General features: G+C 40.0%; 1 protein-coding gene across 2 annotated transcripts in view; it reads left to right on the top strand.

Annotated features, from left to right (window-relative positions):
* SMOC2 (SPARC related modular calcium binding 2) overlaps positions 1-21,546 on the top strand; it is a 161,497-nt gene that overhangs the window by 113,332 nt on the left and 26,619 nt on the right. For both annotated transcript variants that reach the window (XM_020801181.3, XM_072993989.2), the window contains exon 9: positions 10,084-10,166. In XM_020801181.3, coding sequence (XP_020656840.1) covers positions 10,084-10,166 — 83 coding nt within the window. The remainder of the gene's footprint in view (positions 1-10,083; positions 10,167-21,546) is intronic.

The raw sequence follows: 21,546 nt of genomic DNA, 5'->3' as shown, positions 1-21,546 counted from the left end.
TTGTTGCAACAACTTGCTTTAATTCTGGAGAAAAATGCTTGGATTGATGAAAGCTTAAGAGAAAGGATAGAATCATGAGCCACTAATTTCACTGAAAATTTTGCCACTGATATTGGTATACTCTAGATTTCACTCTTAATGCCCAATTGTAGATTCTGTCTGAATCCCATTCTTTTCCTTGGTTTGGATCAAAACGTAAGTATTTGTGGAATATGCCCATTTAAATTAAAGGGACTTGGATCGTTCATGGCTAACTTCACTGATTTCAATGGTTTTATTCTAACCCTTCATTTTTAAAATTAGTTGCCTTTTGTTATTTTTCTTACTAGTCACCTTTCAAATTGATTGCCCCCATAAATTAAATAGAAATAAAACAGGTCAGACTAACTCTTTATATAGCAGTAGATTAGGCATCCTTCGGTCTCCAGAGACTATGGTAACGTGCTCTGAATAGAGGACTTGGAACAGCATCTAGTGTGGCTGGAAGGCAAAAGTTGAGAATGAGTGGCAATCCCATCCACACTCAAGACAAATACAATCTGTCCCCTGTCCAGCTCCCTGATTTTGCTGGTTTCGGGACAGCCTCTTTGCCTTGGCCTGTTGGACAAGGGTCTCTTCAAAGTGGGAGAGGCCGTGATGCACTGCCTGCCTCAAGGCTGAACACTCAGATGTCAAAAGGTTTCCCATCGTTGAGGTCCATTCCTAAGGCCTTCAGATCCTGCTTGCAGATGTCCTTGTATCCCAGCTGTGGTCTCCCTCGGGGGCGATTTCCCTGCACTAATTCTCCATACAGGAGATCTTTTGGAATCTGACCATCAGCCATTCTCACGACATGCCAAGCCAACATAGACGTCACTGTTTCAGTAATGTATAGATGCTAAAAATTCCAGCTTGTTCTAGGACTACTCTATTTGGAACTTTGTCCTGCCAGGTGATGCCAAAAATCCATCTGAGGCAACGCATATGGAAGGTGTTCAGCTTCCTCTCCTGCCATGAGCAAAGGATCCAGGACTCACTGCAGTACAGGAGTGTACTCAGGACACAGGCTTTATAGACCTGGATCTTGGTATATCCCATCAGCTTGCTTTTATTATGTCATTATTGCTATATAGCAAAGCAGCTACCATGTTGTCTTCTCATTTAAGCATTGCTTAATAAGAAGACAACATGGTAGCTACTTTGCTATATAGCAATAATGACATAATAAAAGCTAGTATGTACAGTGTTGGAGACCTTTGTTCAGAACTCCTCTGAGCTATGGAACTGACTTGATGATCTTGAGCCAATTACACTCTTTCATTTTGACCTACCTCACAGATTTGGAGTGGAAATGGAGTAAGGGTAAAGTGGGGAAGAGGCAGGAGAAAAAGAAGGTGGGGAAGAAGCAGGAGGAAAGGGAAGTATGTTTCCTTGAACTCAGTAGACAAAAGGCAAGTTACAAATTCAGCTAATAAAACAAATTAGGTCTTACAGTGTGCATGTATATTAATGGCCCTTGGACTACTTGTGAAAATTACCAGCTCTCACCTAAAATTGCCTACTATAAAACCGGAATGTTGGAAAAGTGTGAAGGCAAGAGGAGAAGGTGACAAGAGAAGAGAAGATGGTTGGACAGTGTTACCAAAGCGACCAACATGAATTTGATCCAACTCCAGGAGGCAGTGGAAGGGCCTGGCGTGCTCTGGTCCATGGGGTCACGAAGAGTCGGACACGACTTAATGACTAAACAACAACAGCAACAACATAAAACTGGAATAGCATCCACAGGATTAAAGCTGGAAGATACATGATTTTGAAATACTTTGTATAATAAAAAGCAGCCAATAAACAAGAAACAGCAACACCTAGTAGTGTGGGGATGAAGTTGAGAAGAGATGAAGTATAGCTGCCAGCATCCATGTGCAAAAAGATGTATGGACTCAGAAAGATTATTGTTATTTCCCAGAAATAATATCTCCATAGCCCATTTTCACATGATTAAATTCAACAGAGCTACAGGGCTGGAACCAGTAGAAAGGAAAGAATATATTTTTAACTTGATCAATTGTAAGTTGGATTTCAGCTGAGCCAGAAACAGAGTGCAGAGTTGTGGGACTTGTTTAGCAGATGCAGAGAGAGTAAATGTCCCTTCCAAAGGCAACAGTGTGGGCTTGGCTTCCCTAGGAATGCTCAGACAGAATGTTTTGCTTGATGCCAGCTGAATTGGTTTGTAAGGCAAGCCCATTTCTGCTCCCAACCTACCAAACAATGTTTGGAGAAAGTAAATTTTAGAAAACCAATAAATGACCATTGTGCTGTTCAATAATGAAACAGCTGGAGCTCAGTAGTGGAGGTCATGCTTTGCACTTCAGAAGGTCTCTGGATCCATAACCAGTTCCAGGTAAACAGTATGGAGCTTGGCAGGCCACTGGTGTGGTTAAAGATAAAGCACCGCCCTGTGTTCTTTCCTTATGCTTGCTGTTTTTTCAGCATGACAGTGTTAATTGAAACAGTGCAGAGTCAGTTACTATTTCATAAGTTTTTAAGATGCCATCAGGCTCTTTGAAGGTTTTTCTGCAGCAAATGTATACATTTGGTCTTTGGAACTGCCATTCCCATTCTTTTGCTCTTTGAACGTGATGGACTGCCAGTCTCTCAACCCAGCTATTGCTGCTCTGGAATTATGGGAGCTATAGTCCAATGCATCTAGGTTTCATGCTGGGAGTGGCTGCTCTGGAATGTCATACTCATGGCTGGGCTACTTCTGGTTACCCTCAGCTTTAGAAGCAGTTTTTTTCTGCCTATCATGCCATTTAACTGGCCCCTAGATGGCTCATTTTCACTTAACATATTCATTAATATCAGTTGGAATCCTCCTAGTATTCATACGTATAAGGTTTGCTAATTTGCTTTGGCTCATTGATAAAGGGTCCATTTTGCACTTCTCCAGGAATACTCATACAGAATGGGACACATCTTGATTCATCAGTTGGGCATATGACCAACTGATCAAGACACAGCCTGGCACTCATCCATTAGCCACAGCAAGTTGCATGAATCTTACATGAAGATAGTTCTCACCCTCCTGTTTCTTCTCATTTTCTAGTCCAGAGGTAGCGAACCTTTTTGGGCTTGCATGCCCAAACTGGGGGGAAAAAAACAGGGTGGTGTGCCATGGTGGTGGCGGCAGAACTGGACGTGGCGGCAGAAGGGGGAATCCTGGGCACGGAGGTGCCTTGAGACTCCATTCTCGATCCACTGCCAGCACCAGCTGCTCCGGATCCTGACCTGTCACCCGTCTGGGCACCAGCATCACAGTTGCAGCCACCTGCTCAGGTTTGGCTGTGTGTGTGGGGGGATGAGTAGTGATCCAGCAGCTTACGGCTCACATGCCAGCAAAAAGGGCTCTGTGTGCCAGCCGTGGCAGGCATGCCATAGGTTCGCCATCACTGTTCTAGACCTTTCCTTCCTCTTCCTTTCTGTATATTTTTCGGGGCCATCCATCTCCACAAGCCCTTTCTCAAAGCCTTTGCATTGGATCAGTAGTTCTCAGCCTTGGGTCCCCAGACTTTCTTGAACTGCAATTCCCATAAGCCTTCTCCACTAGCTGGGGCTTCTGGGAGCTGATGTCCAAGGTTCGAAACCACTGACTTAGATGATAATCGGCTTTACTTTTTAAATTTAAAATTCTGTCCATTCAGATTGTGAAGAGATTCCCAGATGCACATTGCAGTTAATACCCTTGACACAGCTGCTGATGCGGCTACAACGTTGAGACATCTACAGAAGGAGATGAGTAGAAGGCCTCGCTAAAAGAACCAAAAACAACATGATACAATTCAGTGCCTGATGAGAAAATAGCCTGCCTCTGATGCATCCAACTGGGAGCTTCCAGAAGAAAGAGAAGAGTAGAAGTGCAATGAAAAAGTGAAAAGCACACTCCTGTCTTCCTACTGACTGACTAATATATGCTCTCATTGTGCTAGGAAAAACAGACACAGAAGTTGGCTGTGCTCAGGGTACAATCCCAAGTAGTCTGGACTTTGTAAAAAGCACAGCAAGTATCAGCATGGAATTCTGGTTGCTGTGGGGAAACTGGAGGCAGAGGGAGAAATGGGGGAAAATGCCAAGTGCAGTATCAGATTAATCTGAGATCAGGCTGTATGCCAGATGCTACATTAGTGCGCCCAGTTCAAAGGTTTCTCTTTCATTCTTTACTGTTCTGGTTAAAAGAGGTCATGTATCAGCAATCACTATCCACTTCATCCAAACCTTGCCATCAAAACAGCTTCTGTTCTCCTGACTCTAAAGGTGTCTCTTTCACCCATGGGACACCGACTCACCTGAGCATGACATTGCATTGCACCTTTATGGAGCAATCTGTATCTGATGGGCTGTTGGCCAGTTCCAGAAATGCTAGTTTCCCTGAGACAATAAGAAGATAAATTAAGTTATGGGGGCAGGGACTGTTGCTTTCATTCCAGCCATTCATCATTAAAACTTTCTAAATTTTATTAGTCTTATTAACTTTACTGTCTAGAAACAAGATTTATTAATCCTCATCCCAACATATAGCATTCCACATTGGCCAACAAACATACTAAACAAAAAGCAATGGGTAAAGAAGGGGAGGGAGGAAAAGTAGGAGTAAAGGGAAGATGACATGGTGATGGGTGATGTTTTATAGTCAGCTATCTAAAAATCATTTGTGTGTAGCAGATAGATGAACTAATCATGAAGTGGCCAATCAAAAAACTATGAGTCAGATCACAGGAAAAGACAAAATGGTATCTCGCCCTGTTACAACATTATCCCTGCAGGCTCCCAAATCTTTCAGTGCTACCTACATGAGAAATTATCCAGATAAGTAAGTCCATGCTATCTCCCTCCCAACGTATTACAAAACAAAAGCTAGGTATCTTGCCAAATATGGATTGAGGCAAGGACACGTTAGTGTAAAGAGACTCTCTTTCCCTCTTAAGAGTGTACTGCTACTTGACACAGTGTCAATGTCATGTCTAGTGAGACCTTCTACAATCTAGCTAGCAGCAAATCAAATGTTGGAGAAACCATGTTCATCCTGATTCTTTAGGTTATATTATTAAGAACCTAAGAAGAAGAAGACTCAGACTGGATGAGAACAGAGAGTCTTTCATTCTGGGCCAGGATATTTTTTTCACCTAGTAGCCAAAAAGGCAGAACAGTATGACAGTATCCTCCATCCTATGTTCCCCAGCAGCTCATAAACAAAGGCACCAGAGGTACTGCAGGGGATGTACATACTATTCATCATGAGTAATAGTCGGCTGCATAAAAAAATGTAACCAGTCCCAGCAAGATACAAGTTATACTGAATTTTTACGTCAAGCTGCAAAATTCTTGCTCAGGAGAAGTCTTCCATACAATGGACCCCTTTGGAAAAAAAAAAACTCATCTGATTTCATGAGGCATGGATGGATCAATATATTTTGAGTCTGTGCTATCAATTTTGCAGGTCTTCATGCTTCAGTTTCTGTAGTGGTATTTGCATTTTTATGGTCTTCGTGAAACTCGTATAAATACATTTATTTAAATGTATTTTCAGATAAAATAAACATTTATACTTCATTGTATCCTAAATATGGATTTTGTAACACAACTGGGTACTTTTTGATCCAAATGTTGTACTTCAAAATTTGGAGAACTGTGAAATCTGAAAAATGTTTGGTTGGTTGGTTTTGTTTGTTTGTTCCTTCATTTAATAGAGTTTTATACTGCAGCATTAGTGAGACAGTACTAGACAGAAAGAAGAATAACTCAAACAATAATAACAATAAAGTAAAAGAACAAATCACATCGACTAGAGCATCACAAAACCAAGACAACGCAAACTTATTCTGGTGCACACAGAATTTTAGGAGATGTAAACCAGGTCATTTTGGGCATAAATGTTTGCAAATATCCAATTTATCAATTAATCTAGCATCAGGAAAAAAGTGTTTGTCAAAAATCCATAGTGTATTTTCTACCCATTTTCTGTCCCTTCATTTGGTTCAAGTACAGTGGGAAAATGGAAGGAATTTGCTGAAAAGGCGTGCCACAGATAAATAGGGAAAATAGTGTACTACAATAAATAGTACATTACATATTATAGTGTACTACATACTATTGTCATGGATAGTTCAATTTTCCGAATTGGCATGTTGTAGCCCCAGGGTGGGGCATGAAAGAAAAGGAAAATACATTTTGTAAAAATAATTGCAAGTAGAGGTTTTTTGCCACAGCATAGGGCAATGGATCCAAGAATCAGATGACCTACCTGCTGGTCACTTATCATCCCCCACCAGCATGCTAGTTAGGGGAGAAACATGAAGAAAAAGGATACGGTAGGCCACAAGGGAATTAACCTCTGCATTGTTTCCATACAGGTCTACCAGCCTTCAAACTAAGTATGTTCTTGAAAACCTTCACTCCCAAGATTCATTATGGGAATTCTGCCCAAATGTGGGAGCAGACACTTATACCCACTTATTCCACTAACTGTCTCCAACCTGTTTTCTTACTGCATTATAACTAATGTGTGATTAAAATATATGCAAAAATGAGAGGCTAGAATGAATTGCTAAAAGAGAAAGTGAAGACTCTCATGCAACTAAAATCCAGAGTAAAATTCCTCTCTAGGTCCATCAACCAATGGCTGCAGGCCAGAACAATACACAGAATAAAGCAGAGTAGGGATTCCGGAGACAGCCTACTTATTAGACTATAGACCGTCATTAGACTTCAGACGCATGACCAAAATAGTTTTGTGTTAACTGGCATATAAAACTGTTTTATTTGACAGATTCAGGAACAGTTCCATGACTAATTTCACATTCTACCTATCTGTATTACTGTTGTGTGGTTATTTATGCCTATAAACTGTGTGTGTTAGGATAATTTACAGTGTATGTTTAGATAATTTACAGTGCATGTAATATACTATTGTACATTGGTATGATCTATGTTATCTGTAGGTACATTGATTAATATAATAAATGGTATAACAACAGCCAATAATATATTGGATCCAGATATGTCTCACAAGAGACACATTTAAATAAATATGTTTTCTTAATCCTAACAAGAAAAGAAGTCCAAGAAGGGCAGGAGCTTCTAAAAAAAATGCTAAAGGCACAACTACAAACAATTCCAACAAGAAAAAAAAAGGGGGGGGGGAGGCAGCAAAAAAAGGCCAGTGTGGCTTCATAAAAACCTCAGGGAGGACCTAAAAACTAAAAAAGACATGTACAGGAAATGGAAAGAAGGCCAGGCCACGTAGGATGAGTACAGACAAGTAGCAAGGAAATGCAGGGATGGCATTAGGAGGGCAAAAGCTGAGAATGACCTGAGGTTAGTTGGAGACACTTTTATTATTGTTTAGTCATTTAGTCATGTCCGACTCTTTGTGACCCTATGGACTAGAGCACACCAGGCCCTCCTGTCTTCCACTGCCTCCCAGAGGTTCATCAAATTCATGTTGGTATCTTTGGTGACAGTGTCCAACCATCTCATCCTCTGTCGTCCCCTTCTCCTCTTGCCCTCACACTTTCCCAACATCAGGGTCTTTTCCAGGGAGTTTTCTCTTCTCATCAGATGGCCAAAGTATTGGAGCCCCAGCTTCAGGATCTGTCCTTCCAGTGAGCACTCAGGGTTGATTTCCTTCAGAATTGATAGGTTTGTTCTCTTTGCAGTCCAGGGGATGCTCAAGAGGCACTAAAAACAGTTAAAAAAGCATTATTCAGGTATGTAAGTAGCAAATGACAAACAAAAGACATAGTAACAAAGCTGCGCAATGGAGATGGAAAAATGATTACAGAGGACCGTCCTTTCCCATAAGACAGACTTTGAACTTCCAAACAAATTGGAAGTGCAAGTGGGGGGGGGGGCAGGATTGCATCTGGAGATTGATAAACGAATAGTCAAGCAATACTTTACCACCTTAAACAAGTTCCAGTCTCCAGGGCCGAATGAACTGCATCCAAGAGTACTGAAGGAACTGGCTGAAGAACTCTCAGAACCTGCTATCCATTATTTTCTTGAAATCATGGGAAACAGGGGAGGTGCCAGAGGACTGGATAAGGGCCAATGTTGTCCCTATCTTCAAAAATAGCAAAAAAGGGGAACCTGGGAATGGCAGGCCGGTCAACCTGACATCAATCCCAGACAAAATTCTGGAACAAATCATAAAGCGGTCATTGTGCGAGCGCCTAGAAAACAAGGTAGTAATAACTAGAAGCCAACATGGATTTGTTAAGAACAAATCCTGCCAAACTAATTTGATCTTGTTTTTTTTTTTAAATTAGGTCACCTCCCTGATAGACAGAGGGAATGTTGTAGACATAGTATATCTTGACTTCAGCAAAGCTTTTGACAAATTACCCCATGATATCCTGATTAGCAAGCTAACTAGATGTGGGCTGGATAGATCAAGTGTCAGGTGGATACACAATTGGCTACAGAATTGTACTTAGAGGGTGATGATTAATGGGTCCTTATTTAACTGGAAGGAGCTAACAAGTGGGGCAACCCAAGGCTTAGTCCTGGGCCCGATGCTCTTCTATATTTTTATTAATTACTTGAATGAGGAAGTGCAGGTAATGCTTGTCAAATTTGCAGGTGAAACCAAATTGGACAGAATAGCTAATACTCCAGAAGACAGAAACAAAATTCAAAATGACCTTGATAGGATGGACCACTCAGCTGAAAGCAACAGAATGAAATTCAACAGGATAAGTGCAAAGTCCTGCACCTTGGAAAAAGAAACCAATTGCACAGTTACAAGATGGGGGATACCTGGCTCAGCAAAACTACGAGCGAGAAGGACCTTGGAATTGTCATAGATCACAAGCTAAATATGAGCCAACAGTGTGATGTGGCTACAAAAAAGGCAAATGCTATTTTAGGCTACATTAATAGAAGTATAGTTTCTAAATCTCATGAGGTGCTAGTCCCCCTCTATTCAGCACTGGTTAGACCTCATCTTGAGTACTGTGTCCAGTTCTGGACACCACACTTCAAGAAGGATGCTAACAAATTGGAACAAGTTCAGAGGAGGGCGACAAGCAGGATCAGGGGGCTGGAAACCAAGCCTTATGAGGAAAGGCTGAAAGAATTGGGCATGTTTAGCCTTGATAAAAGAAGACTTAGGGGGTGATATGATAGCTATTTTTAAATATTTGGAAGGCTGTCATACAGAGGAGGAGCAAGATCTGTTCTCGATCATCCCAGAGTGCAGGGCAGGCAACAATGGGCTCAAGTTAAAGGAAGCCAGATTTTGGTTGAATATCAGGAAAAACGTCCTAACTGTTAAAGCAGTATGACAGTGGAACCAGTTGCCTTGGGAGCTGGTGAGTGCTCCAACACAGGAGGTATTCCAGAAAAATGTAGATAATAACCTGGCAGCTGTGCTTTGATTGTATTCCTGCATTGAGCAGGAGGTTGGACTTGATGGCCTTGGTCTTCCAACTTCACTTTTCTATGATTCTACACAACAGTGATCCCCAACCTTGGGCCTCCAGATGTTCTTGGACTAAAACTCGCAGATGCCTTCACCACCACCTCTGCTGGCCAGGATTTCTGGGAGTTGAAGTCCAAGAACATCTGGAGGCCCAAGGTTGGGGATCATTGCTATACAAGACTTGGGAAGGGACCTGCTGGAAGATATGATGGACCTGGGCATGTGATCTTGCTTCAAGCACATGACAATTGGGAAGAAACATAACAGCAGTTTTCAAAGACCATAAAACTTTGCTATGGAGTCTTAAGCTAAAATGACTGGCCAACACAAGGAAACCACCATCAGAGAGTATTGTGAAATCAAGAAGAAGCATTTTGGAACCCATTTTTGAAAAGAGTTTTTCAAAAACACTCAGCAATTTTTATCCCAGGGAATATGAATCATAAATAATGGATTTATAGCATGTGCTTTATTTGGCATTTGAGTACATCTGGGCAGGCTTATAACTTTAGAGAGAGGCTTTTCAGAGACTCTGTGCTGAGCTTCAGTGTGACTACATAGCTTTGCAAATTGTAGATTCTGACTTCCCCTTGTTGCCTTTTCTTTTTTCCCCTTTCTCCCTTTAGATATGAACAACCCAAGTGTGATAACAGTGCCAGAGCTCATCCAAGCAAAACAAAAGACTTATTCAAAGGGCGCCAGCTTCAAGGTTGGTGTATAATAAATGATGTTTAACTAGATTGTTTATTCACTCAATTAACCTGGGGAAAGATTTTATTATCTAGGGCCCCAAAGCAAAAATGTTTGGAATATCACTTTGTTGTTTTTCTATTGAAATGCCATTAGGGTTGTTATCACAAACTGTGCTAAGTGCGGGCTGTGGTAATTGTACAAAAAAAATAAACTGTGGTGGATCATAATTCTGCTGTTTCAGAAATCAAATGGAAATTTGATATTAATAGCAGTGAGACAAAAAGAGAGCAAGCATCTCTCCCCAAAATGTTATAGAGCTGTGATCTGTACAGTGTATTTTCAATTAGCACTTCAGAGATATATCACTGTAATACCCTAGAGCTATAATACTGGACCACTCTAGAGCTATATGATTAGGACACTCTAACATTTTATCTTTATAGACCAATGTCAGAAATATTGCACAATTAGTACCTCTGGGAGCCTATTAGTCTTTCTGTGTTTTGGTTTTTGATTGAAAGACTACAATGCAGCAGAGGTAAGGTTTCAGAGCAGGGCGCCTTCAGAATGAGTCATAAGAGGAACCATGATCATGTTGTCAAGAAAAAGAAGATTTCTTAGCTCTTATCATTACCCTTTTGTTTCTTTTCCCTTCTCTTCCTTTCTTTTCTTCTTTTGGAGAGTGGTATTTGAGGTTCATTTTTGCCAAAAGGAATGAATTACAAGTAACAATGTGACTCATCACTTCCAAGTTCTGAGAAAATCTCTGAATTAATTACTTGAAAGCTGATAACTACATAATCAAACTCTGGTATTTTAATACACAACTTCTATATAATCACCTTTGAACAAAAGACACTTAGGATTTATTACTTCATTTCATTGATCATGCTGGAGGGAACTCCCCTTTGGCTTCCCATGTTATTAACTTTCAGAGGGGGTTCTTAAAATGCAAGGCAAGGCTTATATTGTTCTCCCTAATTTTCCTCCTCAAACAATAAACATTAACCATCATCCACTTGTGAAGGTTGAGAAGGCTCATTTCGGACAGGAGATGTCTGGTCAATCCATACTTTTAAAGGAAGTGAGTCTTGAAAGCTGGCATAGAGCAAATTTGGCATGGGCAATCTATTAAGTAAATATTTCAAGTAAGGACTCTACCATGTAGGGTGCTTGAAACAATATTGAACCATATTCGTTCATAGGTCTTGTTCATGGCAGTGATTGAATGAGCTGAGTGAAATGTGAATTGTGAATGAGAAATGTGGGAGACTTGACCTTGAAATGACTTCATGCATAGAAATAAATTCCATCTACTGACCCAACTTCTTAATACTGACGTTCATAGGATCACATAAGAAGCTGCCAGATTTCACACTTCTCCTTAACCATCCTGAACCTACACCATAAGCCCTTCTCTATCAGAGAATCACTAACAATGTAACCACACTGAGAAATACTGTGCCAAAGGCATGGTTAACAAAAGTTTTCCAAGCTTTTTGTTCCTGCCTGGTAATTTCTTTGGGGTTTAGATTCTAAGCTTTAGAAGGACAACACTTATTTAAATCCTATCCTTCTAAGCTTACACTACGATTATTATCAAGCCATGCCCTAACCACTGCTGCAATATGAGCTCAAAATTGCCATAAAGTGGTGAATGGAACATGTATCTCAGTTCTTCGTTTATGTTGTTTAGCCTTAGCAACCTCCGGCTTGTTAGTCCTTTTTTGATGATGTTATTGTAGGGCAAGGAGCCCACTAGTTATATACATATGTGTATTCTATATATATCTTTTTGTAAAGCTGTGAGGGTTGTTCCTTCATAGATGCACTGTGAAGATTTCCCAAGTACGCTAGAAGACATGCCAAGTTCCTAAGTATCTCTTTACCTTAAGTGGGTTTCTTTGTTTGTGTTTGTTTTTTATTTTATTTTTTTGCCTACCTACAAAAGCCACAAGCCTGAAATAATTGGTTCCAGAGTAAGTTATATCAGATAGGCCACTTTAAATTACTGTACATGACTTTCGATGGCAGCCAAAGGCTACTAACCTCACTTTTCCACCAGTGCGAACCTTGGTCAGGTCATATATTGACATAAACTATGAAAATCCCTTCCTCTCTCTCGCCCCACCCTCATTGTCTAATACAGTATTAAACTGTTTATCCTAAAAATATGCAAACTCCTGAAATTTTCTCTTCCAATGCTATCAACATGTACCAGCTGCCAGTTCCATAGGTCAATTTTAATGTTCACTTTTCTCAGAGAAGTCAACCCCGAGGATTTTTAAGCATTAGCCATGCTGTTTCGGTGCCTAGTCCATATAAAGTACATGCACAAACCAGGGGAATCCTTCTAATGTATTAATAAGACTGCAGTCAGGCACTGATGAAAAGAATTGAGGTTTTTAAAAATTTTATGCCAATATGTTACTTAACCAATAGAGGGGTACAACGGCAAAAATGCTAAAAAGATCAATAGTTTAGAGATATATCCAAACAGTTGTGAACCTTCATGTAAACTAATCAAATTTGTACCATTTGTGTGCTAATATATAAAGCCCAAAATCTTGTTAATTATCATACCAAACAGCACTAGAGTACATCTATTGAATCAATGGGGATTTGGTGAGTCAAATCCCCCCCCCCCATATGTTCTATTGATTCAACTAGGCCTACGCTAACTGGATTATAGTAGTAGGCACAGTTGAATCATTGGAACCAGTAGAGGCATTGCCATACTAAATCCTCATTGACTCAGTGAGCCTACTCTAGTGCAATTTACTATGCTATGCAACAGAATTTTGGCCAGTAATTATTTTCTGATATTGGAGCACATGTACATATATGCACACGTACAGTCAATAGAACATGGTATAACGCATAGATCTGAACCCACAACTCTTGAGTTCTAGTCCAACATTCTATTCACTGCTAGGAATCCCTGCTTACTATGGAAACTTATTTGGAGGTAGCGTTGTTAAAGCCACACCTTAAAAATCTCACTATTTTAAAAATACTATTAGGGTATATTTTGTGAAGATTGGATTTCAGATGTCCGAGTTATAATCCCAGAAGGAGCATCCCAGAAAGTTCCCCCCAGGCACCTAGAGACATCAAAACTGCAGAGAAGCTTCCCATTATTCTCCTCTACAGTCCCTCCAAGTTTGGTGTAGATTGGGTTTCTCCAACCAGCTGCTAAAGGGCACTTTCCTTGGGGGGAGGGACCAACTATGTGGGTGTATGTCTGAAATCCGATCTTTACTAAACATGGAGGGACTGTAGGGGAGAGTCAGTAGAAGCTTTGCCATGATTTTGGTGTCTCTAGGTGCCTGGAAGGAACTTTCCTCTGGGGGGGGGAGCTCCCTGTGAGTGTATAACTTAGATGTCCAAAACCCAAACTTCACCAAACTTGCAGATCTTGTAGAGGAGAGTCATGGGAATTTGTGAATTTTGTATTTCTAGGTGCTTGGGAGCCATTCTATAGGGTTTTAAAGTCAAAAACAAACTGACAGATCAATTCATCAATTTATCAGAAAAAATCATAAATTTGTAATTTGTGAAGTGTCAGCCTTAATGAATCATGAATCAAAATCTGATTTGTGCCCATTTCTAATGTATGCATTAGCCGTTATAAGCTGCCAAGGTATTTCCAGCTTATGACAATCATATGCCCTGAGTGGAGGCCAAACATAAAATCGTCATGAACCTGTCTTAATATTTCACTTATTTTAAGCCATTAATTATGTGAATATTTCCAAGTGTAATTATTTTTCCCCTCAGATTTTGAACGTCATAGTGACTATTTCCTTGTCACACAACACTTTTTCCTCTCTGCTAAGATATGTGAAAGTAAGAGGATTATATTTTTATGACATGACCAATTGGGTACAATCAGTGAGCAATCACAGTCTCATAATTTAAAACCCAACCACACCATTTATGATTGTGGTATGTTTTTATGGAAAACCTGTGGATCGGCATTTGAGTCTCAAGATAAAATGCTTTTTGGAAAAAATTCTATGTAGTATATACTATAAAAATTCAGAGGTAAGTATGCTTACAGGATCCTTTGAATAACCTCGGAGAACTGAATTTTTGTTTATATTCTGTTCAAACAAATAATCTGAAAGAACACAACAGATTTAAGGTCTAACAGTAAGACAAAACACCGTAACACCCAGTTATTCCCTCCTGCCAATGGAATAGATTATATCAGCAAAACAGTGAGATGAGTGATTCTTCTTGCCTGATGCTCCCTAAGTCAAAATCCTTAGTAGTGTGGATGCCTGGGGTTTGCCAGATAACCTATCTCAGACCACATTGCATAAAGTATGGCCTCAGTCATTGTGCAATTCCACAGTGTCAGGTTAGAAAAGGATAAGTTTGTGGCATATTACTTATAGTTATTGTTTTGTGGTTCTGTTGTTCTTCACTTCAGTCATAATTGGCTTTGAGCAATGATACCTAAATATATATGATCGTGGGCTTTCACACAAAGGGCAAAATCATCTTGGGTAGTCTACTAAATTACACCAGGGAGGTACATTGAATCAAGGGACAATTTGGTGAGTCAACTCCTCTATAAATTCCATTGACTCCAATGGGACTACTTTAATTACAATATACTATGGAAAATAAGTCACAAAGTACACCCATAAAATATACAGAGGAATTGACTCACTAAATCCCCATTGATTCAATGGGACTGCTCAAGTGTGATTTACTACATTAAGCAACAGGAATTTGGCCACTGAATACAGCAGGAGTAAGCAAATTGCAACACAGATTCCCAAATGGAGCCCCCATTACTCAGTGATCTCACCACACAGACACAAAACCTACATCCAATTTTTATTTTTATTTACAGTGGTGCCTCGCTAGACAGTTACCCCGCATGACAGTTTTTTTGCTAGACATTGACTTTTTAATCGCTATAGTGATTCGCAAAACAGTGATTCCTATGGGGGAATTTCGCTGGACAATGTTTGGTCCCTGCTTCGCAAACCGATTTTCACTAGACGACGATTTGCTTTTCGCTAGACAATGATTTCGCTAAACAGCGATTTCAGTGGAACGGATTATCATTGTCTAGCGAGGCACCACTGTATATTGATTGCTTGTTCAAAAAGTCACCCTGCAACCTATAGGAATTACATTGTTTGCTGTAGTTTTGCCATGTTTTAGGGGCCGCTTCAGCATCCTCTTATGTTACTGAGAAACAGGTTTTTTAAAAATTCTACTCAGCAGTGAAAACACCAACATTTCCTTTGCCACCTTTGCCAAATATTTGGGGTTCTTAGGACAGAGTTTGGGAATTTTTTTCTTATAAGAATAATGAATACAGTATAATGACATATTGAAGCCACCCGTAATTGAGTTGCGGTGGGATGGTGCTTTGGAATGAAAATTTATCCCTGTTTCTCAAGTGCATTATATTAGAGTTGGATGTTTGTGTAGACTTTATTCTCCCCAGGGACAAATTTCATGAGCTGGGAAGACCTGTTCTTGTCAGGCCTTTCTCACTGATTGTATACGGATCAGGGCCCAGAAAAAAAATTACTTTGCATGTATTGAGTGCTTTTAGTGGCTCGTGAATTCTGCAATGATAGGGAAACCATAATGCAGTCTATCTGAAGTGCAAGAGTATACCTATAAATCTTAAAAAGGTTATTTTTCCACATTAGGGACAAGAGTGGAAAGGATGAGTAATGGCTGCAGAGTACCATTTCATATAATGACATAATGGATTCCATTCACCCACATTATATTCAATCCACCTGGCACAGTTTAGCAGTGAGCAACATTGTGCCATGGTTTGTGAAGAAATACTAAAGACTGTTAAAGATTCTTCATTGTCAGTATTCAGTTTCCCTGAAAGCCCACCATTTATCTGTGCCATTTGGTTCGTTCTTAATCTACACTTTAGAAATGCAAGGCAATAGCTATTAATTTTTTGCCACCACATTTGTTCATTATTACCTAACAGACTGGGTATAAACATTCATAAAAGAATTTCTTGCTTCAGAAATTACAGTTTCACAGAAATAATATAAAAGAACCCCCATGAAATAAAGATATTTTAAAATGTCAGATATGTTTGAGCAGATCAAATATAAACCATTTCAGAAATGCCTGTAATTATCTATCAGTGTAGTGACGGCAATGGATTAATATTAATACTTTTTTTCTTTAATTAGATCTTTGTTGTTGTTTAGTTAAGTCACGTCCGACTCTTTGTGGCCCCATGGACCAGAGCACGCCAGGCCCTCCTGTCTTCCACTGCCTCCCAGAATTTGGTCAAATTCATGTTGGTAGCTTCAATGACACTGTCCAACGATCTCATGCTCTGTCATCCCCTTCTCCTCTTGCCTTCACACTTTCCCAACATCAGGGTCTTTTCCAGGGAGTCTTCTCTTCTCATGAGATGGCCAAAGTATTGGAGCCTCAGCTTCAGGATCTGTCCTTCTAGTGAACACTCAGGGTTGATTTCCTTCAGAACAGATAGGTTTGATCTCCTCGCAGTCCAGGGGACTGTCAAGAGTCTCCTCCAGCACCAAAATTCAAAAGCATCAATGCGTCGGTGGCCAGCCTTCTTTTTGGTCCAGCTCTCACTTCCATACATCGCCCAAGAAAGTAAAATCTATCACTGCCAACGTATCTTCCCCTTCTATTTGCCCAGAGGTGATGGGACCAGTGGCCATGATCTTAGTTTTTTTGATGTTGAGCTTCAGACCATTTTTGTGTTCTCCTCTTTCACCCTCATAAATAGGATTATCTCATAAGTTACATATAACGTCTACCAAACAACCCTTCAGCTAACAATGCCACAAAGTCAGGAGAAATTCATGTTAGCAGAAATCCACAGCAAGTCTACAAATGGGTTTTCATGAATTTGCTATTTGAGTTTCTGCAAGGTCTTTAAACTTATCCTTCTTGGCAACAAGCGTCGCTGCTGTTTTATCATAGCTGAAAGGTATGCCAGCTGGCTCTCAGCCATATGCTTTCAAGCCTTTTCAAAACAAGCCATTCCTTTTCCAAGCTTGGGTTAAATGTGGTGTGCTGGGCTGGGTAACATCGTGCTTTCTGGGCTGGTGACACCATAATCTGAATTCTCATAAATTGCCTCCCTCCATAATGTGTCTTCTGATTCAGATATATTGATCTGGTTTTAGCAAACATTTTTGTGAGACTTCAATAATAGGGACCCCTCAGGGAAGAAGAGGGGCTGCTTGGTGTGGGAACATCAGAGGAGGGGCCAAGAATTTAGAACTTGGCAAGGAGCATTCTGTGTATAGTTATTTCAATTCTACTTATAGCTGGCCTTCCTTCAGTATAAACGTGTTCAGAGTATTTGGGAGAAGCTGAGACTTGACAGCCAAGTATTTTTATAAATGTCCTGCTGTCTTTGCAAGCTGCTTGCACATTTACCTGAAGTAAGGAAACAAGTTGCTTAAATTCACATATCCTTATTATTTTATGTTATAAAAATGCATAGGTTGTTTTCATTTTTAGATTATATGTAAGAACATTGTTCAGATTCTTAGTTTTCATTGAAAACAAGTTGCTATGTTCATCTTGGTATTATAACCAAGGACCAAACTTGCTATTGGTCTCAAATCATGTTTCCCTTTGAAGGTCATGCTCATTAACCATGATGAACAGTTTATTTGGCTTGGGGAAGAGAAGACTGAGAGGTGACAGAATAGCCATTTTCAATACTCTAAAGAGGTGTCAGACAATGGAACAAACCTGTTTTCTGTGACTCCAGAAGTTAGTACCTGATCCAGTGGATCTAAGTGACATGAAAAGAGGTTTTGACAAAATATTAGCAGAATCTTCTTGACAGGAAGATCTTTTTGAGAGTGAGACAAACTACCTCAGAAGGTAGCAGAAGGAGCCTCATTGGCAATTTTTAGACTGAGTTTGAATATCTGACTTCATAACAGGGTACTTTAGCTGGGTTTTCCTACATTGGTGAGGGACTGGATGAGATCGACATTCTTATGATTTTATTATCACTGGCATACCCTTCAATAGGCAGTTTTGTGTGACTGACAGATACTTTAAGGACCAGTTTTGGCTGCCAGTGCCCTTCTGTATTGCCCCATTCCTCAGCTTGAAGTGGGTGTTTTAAATGGGGCTCTAAAAAAGTGGGCCCCCATCTTGAAATGGGTCAATTTAAATTGCAGAAGAGGTGCTTACATATTCAGGCACCTGTATATCCCATTGACAACAAGTTCGGTACTCTTCTTTTTGCATATCTACCAAGCTTGTTGCATTTCCCAGTTCTTTCACACCTGGGAAGAAACTCAGAGTTTTGCATCCTATCCAAAATTTGAAAATCTATAGATTGAACCAAGCCAATCGGGTCCTTTTCTTTTGATTTATTCGATCAAATTCAATCGGTTTTATATAAGCTGTTTTACTACACAGTTTTCCATTTTCTTAGCAAGCAACAGGGGTAAGAAACATTGCAGAAACATCACCAGATACACAATAGCAGTTGCTTTAACTGTCCATTTGTATTTTATTGTATGGTGTTTTTTTTTATAAAAGTGGTGAATTGATTTTCTTGCATTGCCAAAACTTAGATTTGCAAAAATGAGTTCCTCCAACTTGATTTACCTAACTTCCAGATGAGAGCAAAGTGACCCTAAATACACCTGCTTAATATTGATTTTATAACCAAGTGGCAGTATAGTAACCTATGTGGGAAACAAAGCAAGTGGTATTATTGGCTCTTGACATATCTGTATACAAACCCAATGGTCATTGTGACTCTGCTCTGCGATGTGGGTTGTCCCTTTCTACTAATAAGCAGCTATAGTTCATAGTAGGGATGGAGCCCATACCTCATATATAGACGTCTCCAGCTTCAGTCCCTGTAATTTCCAGTTAAAAGAATCACAGAGAAGGATTCCTCCCCCCCATGAAATATTGACAAAACAGTGCCAGTGACAGTCAGTATAAGTTAATTTTATATCTTGAAAATGGAAATCTGATTATCTAGCTGTCTTTTGCATGGATTATGAGTGTAGCTAATGTGCAAGACACTCAAGCTGATCAGGTAGGATCCGTGAAGCTTTTATTTTGTACCATCTGCCAAATGAGTGCAAAAACAAAGGGCTAGGGATGACCTGCATACTTAGAAATAACCGATATCCTTTTATGGACACTGAAGGCCAATATGTTTGTGAGATTTCAGTACAGAAATGTTTCCTAAAATCAGCATGTTTTCTCATGGATATGCATTTATATAACAACCCATTTATAACTGGCTACTAACCACGTGTAATAAGCATGCAGCCAAAGATGACTCCACAGTGGCCAAAATGCATTTAGGGTGACGTGTAAGCAAACTATTCCCATTTCAGCTTCTCCACAGCACCTCTCATTCTTTTTCCTATTTATTACATGCCAGGAGTAAATAATCCATCATGGAGTTGCATGGGCACATTGGCTCTTGAGCCCAGTTCTACATGCTCCTTAACAGGGGTAACACTGTTTGACAGCACTCTCATTTTTTGTAGCATTCAAACCGATTCACTGACTATGCTCAACAGGTGTACAGTTTAATTTGCTGGATAGATCTGAAGGTTACTATGCTACACAAAAGCAGGCCTTATAAGGTCCAGAAGCTGCTCTCCCCCCTCCCGCCCCGCTTGCTGAACTAGAATATCCTTGGAGGGAAAAATGTTTCATTGCAGAGCTAGCATTTCTAGTGTTTTTAAAACCCAAATTTGCTATTGGTCTAAAACCATGTTTATTTTTGAAGGTCATTAATTTCCCAGAGACAGACAGGTAGATTGATGAAACTAAGGTCGTTTGGGAAGAACGAGTGCTGGGAGATTAAAAGCTCACCACTTTCTCCACAGTGAAAACCTTGTTTTGTAGAATTCCTCAGCTGCTTGGGTTCTGGCCTTGGAGATTTCTGCAGGCACTTGGGTGAATGCTTCATTGTTGTTAGCTCTCGTTCCTCTGTAAATGTGTAGTGTCATGAAGCAGGCTTCACTTAATAGTCACTTCTTGTTGAAGACTGGAGCAAGGAGATGGAATGTAAGCAGATGCACATTGGCTTAATTCTCTAAAGCCAGAGAAAGTAGCCCTGCAGAGCAAAGAATAGAATCCCAAAAAGGAGGGTATAAATTTCTTACTATACTCGTCTCATTTAAATGCAGCCATTTATGTGAGAGCATTATAATAATAAATGCATGCTTCCCCCTCGCCCCCCTTTTAAAATATTGCCAGGAACTCTTGGTTTCTTATACATCCCTTTCACTAGAAGATTGAACCTTGTGAAAATGGTGACTTGTGGGGTCTGGCTCTCCAAATGGGAATGAAACTATATCAGGGAGATGGAATTATGATATGTTAATATGGTACAAACATTAAGCCACAATCTCTTCCTAGAATGAAGGGTGCAGTAGGGAACATTAAGCCACCATCTCAGAGTTATTGCTAAATAATTGGTAGATTGATCAGTTACAGCTGTGTCCTAGTGCTTGTCAGCTGAACTTTGAGAATATTTGCTTTGTGCTTCTGGGACAGTGTAGTGTACTGTAGACAGAGTAAATGCAATACAGTGAATAGAGTTTTGGACTGGGACTCAGGAAATATGGGTTCAAATCCCCAGTTTGCCATGTAAATTCAATGTGAGATGGAAATGGTAAAACACTCTTTAAATACCTCCTGTACCTTGAGATACCCAGTGTGATGCAGTGGGTAGACAGGCTAGGATTCAGGAGAACTGAGTTTGAATCCATGTTTGGCCATAAAAACTCACAGGTTGTGGGTGGTACTACTAAAACCAACTGTAAATATATTACAGTACTTATCTTGAAAACCCTACTAGCATCGTTGTAAGTTGATTCCAACTTGATGGGACATAACAAACACATAGTGACTGGCAGTACATAACACACACCCTGAGACAGTCCAAAAGAAATTTTTGTTTTCCTGTTCATTTCCATGCACTCTCTTCGTGTTGTCCATCGTTTCCCCCCACCCCCACCTGTTTTTCCAACAGCATTGTCACCTACACCAGCCATTCTCAATAGGGGCCATGACACATTTGAAGGATAATTGGAAACAATTATTTGCATGCCACTTATATGGTTTGTTATGTTATGTGACTTATGCAACCTTGATTTGGTCTATATTCCTTTCTTATTGTTTTTATGGCCATGACCAGAAAAAATTTGAGAATAGCTGATCGACATAATGCTGAGAACACCTGATAAAGTTTGTGTCTGAGAGGCAGAATGCTGAGTTACATGCTTACAACACTGGCTACTCCATGTGTTGGTGTGTGGGAGTGTATATGTGTCATTATTCTGTGCATAGGGATGATGGTTGAAGAATTGTGTGGCTCACCCATACATCTGAAATCACCGATA

The sequence above is a fragment of the Pogona vitticeps genome, chromosome 1, assembly GCF_051106095.1.
Source record: "Pogona vitticeps strain Pit_001003342236 chromosome 1, PviZW2.1, whole genome shotgun sequence".
In the NCBI taxonomy this organism is placed as follows: domain Eukaryota; kingdom Metazoa; phylum Chordata; class Lepidosauria; order Squamata; family Agamidae; genus Pogona; species Pogona vitticeps.
This window is presented reverse-complemented; position numbering and strand designations above follow the sequence as displayed.